This window comes from Urocitellus parryii, chromosome 8 (genome assembly GCF_045843805.1).
Source record: "Urocitellus parryii isolate mUroPar1 chromosome 8, mUroPar1.hap1, whole genome shotgun sequence".
Lineage (NCBI taxonomy): Eukaryota > Metazoa > Chordata > Mammalia > Rodentia > Sciuridae > Urocitellus > Urocitellus parryii.
In genome coordinates, this window is record NC_135538.1 from 125,139,484 (window position 1) to 125,143,049 (window position 3,566).

Consider the following 3,566-nt stretch of genomic DNA (forward strand, 5'->3'; position numbering starts at 1 on the left):
CTAGTTTGAAATAAACAAAACAACAGAAACAATAATATTGGTGTTATTCTTTAAGGAAATTTTTGGCATATGATCTACATTGTCAGTGATCAGGACTTAGTTTCATATGTGCTATAATTAAAGCATCCAAAAATTTTTTAAAAAGTGTATATATTGAAAATAAAATGCAATTTTTTAAGCAGAAAAGTGAGAAAGAAGAACATTATGTTAAAAAGTTGAAAATATAGATGGAATGATGTATGAAACTTGAGAAAAGAGGTCTTTCCATAACTGTTCCTGCCCCAACCCCAGTTCAATGTGGAACAATTTGAACATAGCTAAAGAAGACCAGTGAGGAACCACAGTGCCTGGAGTAGCACATAAAGAAAAAAGGAAACTTTAGAAAATAGTAGGAAGGGCAGTTTCCCAGCATCTGCATCACCTTTCCTCTACACCTCTGCCTCTTATCACAGAAAGATTCCCTGATATGGAAAATAGAGAGTGAAGTCAGCACCTGACTTTGCTGCAGACCTCAGCACTAGCATCCTCCCCAGTGTTGAAACCCTGCACCAGTCATCCTCTGTGGCACCATAGTTCAGACCAGAACAAGCTGGCTTGTGCCTGTGGCCCTATTTCCAGTGGGCCAAGAACCAGGCCACCATGGTAGGTGTCACCTCACATCTCACAATTCACTCTGTTATTATGTTTATCATGAAAAAGACAAAAGAAAGTATCAGTGAGCATGTGAAGAAAGGGGAATAGTGTAAGTGCTGTTGGGAATGTAAATTAGAATGATAATTTTGAAGAACTTTATAAATATTAGATGAATTTTAAAAGCCCTCAAAACTACAGCTCGCATTTGACTTTGAGATAAAATCCAAGCATCTCCAAGCTATTATGCATATCAAATTGTCATTTACTCATTATTCTACTCCAGTTAATATAACTTAAACTGAAAGAGTGACATATAGTAAATAATCTTAAATGGAATTTGTTAATAAAGTTTGCAAAATTTTCTGTTTTTAAAATACATTTCTTTATTTGGAAAATATAAAGGTAACTTTCATAATGTTCTTCTTAGACATTAATACTCAAATTAGACCAAGATTTAAAAAATAACTTTCCATGCAATGGCTTTTAATCTTAAAAATATTCCAGTGTTTTCCAACAATTATTTGAAATATCCATTGGTGTCAAGTAAATTTAAGAGTCCTGTTCTCAATTGTCTCACATATTCTCTATAACAGGATATGCAGGTGCTCCAAGAATTTCCTCTACCTAACTCTTCCTAGCCTGTGATGATATTACTTGACCAGCTATATGTCACAGTTTCTAAATGTATCCACCTCCAAATCAAGTCTCACTTCTTGAAAAAAAAAGGAATGTTAGATGATCCATTTGGCTATATTATTTCAGATTCATCTTGTTATAACTTGTAAAATTTATTTTCTTATTATTAATAAAGATATGAAAGAATTTGGACCTGATTTCTTCCTTATATTTGCCATGTGTATTAGTCCATGTTCTGTTTCTATAACAATATTCCTGAAGTTAGGGACTTATAAACAAAAAGAGGTTTATTTATTTTAAAGTTTTGAAGGCTCAAGAGCATGGAAATGTCATAGATCAGTTTTGGTGAGGGCTTCAAAATAGGTGCCATTGTGATAGTCCATTATATGAGAATGGGAAAGATAATGTGACATGACAAGCATAGAAATTTAGGGGCAGGCTTCCTTTTGTCTGACAACTTTCACAGGAATGGGCAATCAGAGTCCCATAAGAAGTATAGTAATCTCTTCCAACTTCAGAAACCATGATAATTTTATAACCTTCCAGTGGGTGACAACTCTTCATCACCACTTCACACTGCCATGCTAAGAACTGCATTCCAGTACATGAATTTGTAGTGACACACTGAAATCATATTCAAATCATAGCTATATGCAACAAAGGATAGTAATGGAGAGAAATAGTTAAGGTATTTTGCTATGTGTATACCTAAACTAAATACACAAGACAAAGTATTCTGCCTAAAAAGCAAGAAATTAAAAGACTTATTGTAAAGATGAGTTAAACTGAGCACATTGACTTTGCATTGAAAATTCTGAACTGCTATTACATCAATAGTTACAAAAAATTTCTGAATCATTTTCAATTTTAAAAGACTTTGAGTTCTTTTGGATTGCAATATGGAAAAACAACTGTTGATATTTGGTCTTGATTTACATGGCTGTGTTCTCCATAATTGAATGCTATTTAGGTAGATTGTGTTTTATTAATGTATGTTAGGAAGAACTCTGTGGCCTGGTAAGAGTAGTTGTTCAATAAGCGTTGAGTGAGTAAGTGGCTGAATGGATAGATGGATGAACCATTGGTGAAGAGATACACCATTATACTATGAATGTCAGAGTCATACAGGTTATTCTCGCCCCATTAATCTCTTAACTGCCCCTCTTACATCTTTGTTTCGGAGGGTATAGATGAGTGGGTTGAGGCTAGGTGTGACAACAGTATAAAACAGAGCAATGAACTTGCCTCGGTCTTGAGAATTTTCAGTTGATGGTTGAAGATATATGCACATAACTGGAATGAAAAAGAGGGAGACCACCATAAGATGGGCTCCACATGTCCTGAAGACTTTCTGAAGTCCAGTAGTTGACTGCATCCTCAGTACTGCCTGAGCAATGGCACCATAAGAGGTAAAAATGAGAATAAGGGGTACAAGAACAAAAATAGAGCTGGTGACCATAAGAGTCAGCTCATTAGCACGAGTGTCAAAACAGGATAATTGCAGGAGTGCTGGTACTTCACAGAAGAAGTGATCCACTTGACGATTTCCACAGAGGGGTACCCAGAGGATAAAGAGAGAATGAACTGCTGAGTTGGTAAAACCACATACCCAAGAAGCCACAGCAAGCAAGTGGCAGAATCGAGGGTGCATGAGGACAGTGTAATGCAAGGGTCTACACACAGCTGCATAACGGTCATAGGACATCACCATCAACAGGATACACTCTGTGGCTCCTAAGGCAAGGACAAAATAAAGTTGAACCATACAACCAGTATAAGAAATGGTCTTCTCTGGGCCCCACAAGTTCACCAGCAGTTGTGGGAGAGAGCTTGTAGTGTAGCAGAGATCCAGGAAAGAGAGATTTGAGAGGAAGAAGTACATGGGAGTATGAAGATGGGAATCCAGGTAAGACAAGACGATGATGAACATGTTGCCTATCAGTGTCATCAGGTAGAATATCAAGATCAACACAAAAAGAACTACTTCCAGGTGAGGCCAATTAGAAAAACCCAACAGAATTAAGTAGTCTTCAGAGGTACCATTGAATTTTTCCATCATCATTTGTTTTCTGTTACCTGCAGGAAACAGTTGCATAAACACACACACACACACACACACACACACACACACACACACACCATAAAGACGTGGTTCAAGAACCAGAAGGATACACGAAGAAGGTATTTAGAAGGTCTAAATTATTTCCTCACACACACACACACAAAAAAAACTTGCTAATTACAAAGTAAAAAGTGGAAGGACATGGTGGACACCCTTATAACATGACACTTGTCAA

The 3,566-nt window shown here is 36.7% G+C and overlaps 1 protein-coding gene across 1 annotated transcript; it reads right to left on the bottom strand.

Moving 5' to 3' along the window:
- Window positions 1-2,398: 2,398 nt before the first annotated feature.
- LOC113200101 (olfactory receptor 2J3) lies at window positions 2,399-3,328 on the bottom strand. The gene has a single exon (XM_026413385.2). The coding sequence runs from the start codon at window positions 3,326-3,328 to the stop codon at window positions 2,399-2,401; it is 930 nt and encodes a 309-aa protein (XP_026269170.2).
- Window positions 3,329-3,566: the final 238 nt, after the last annotated feature.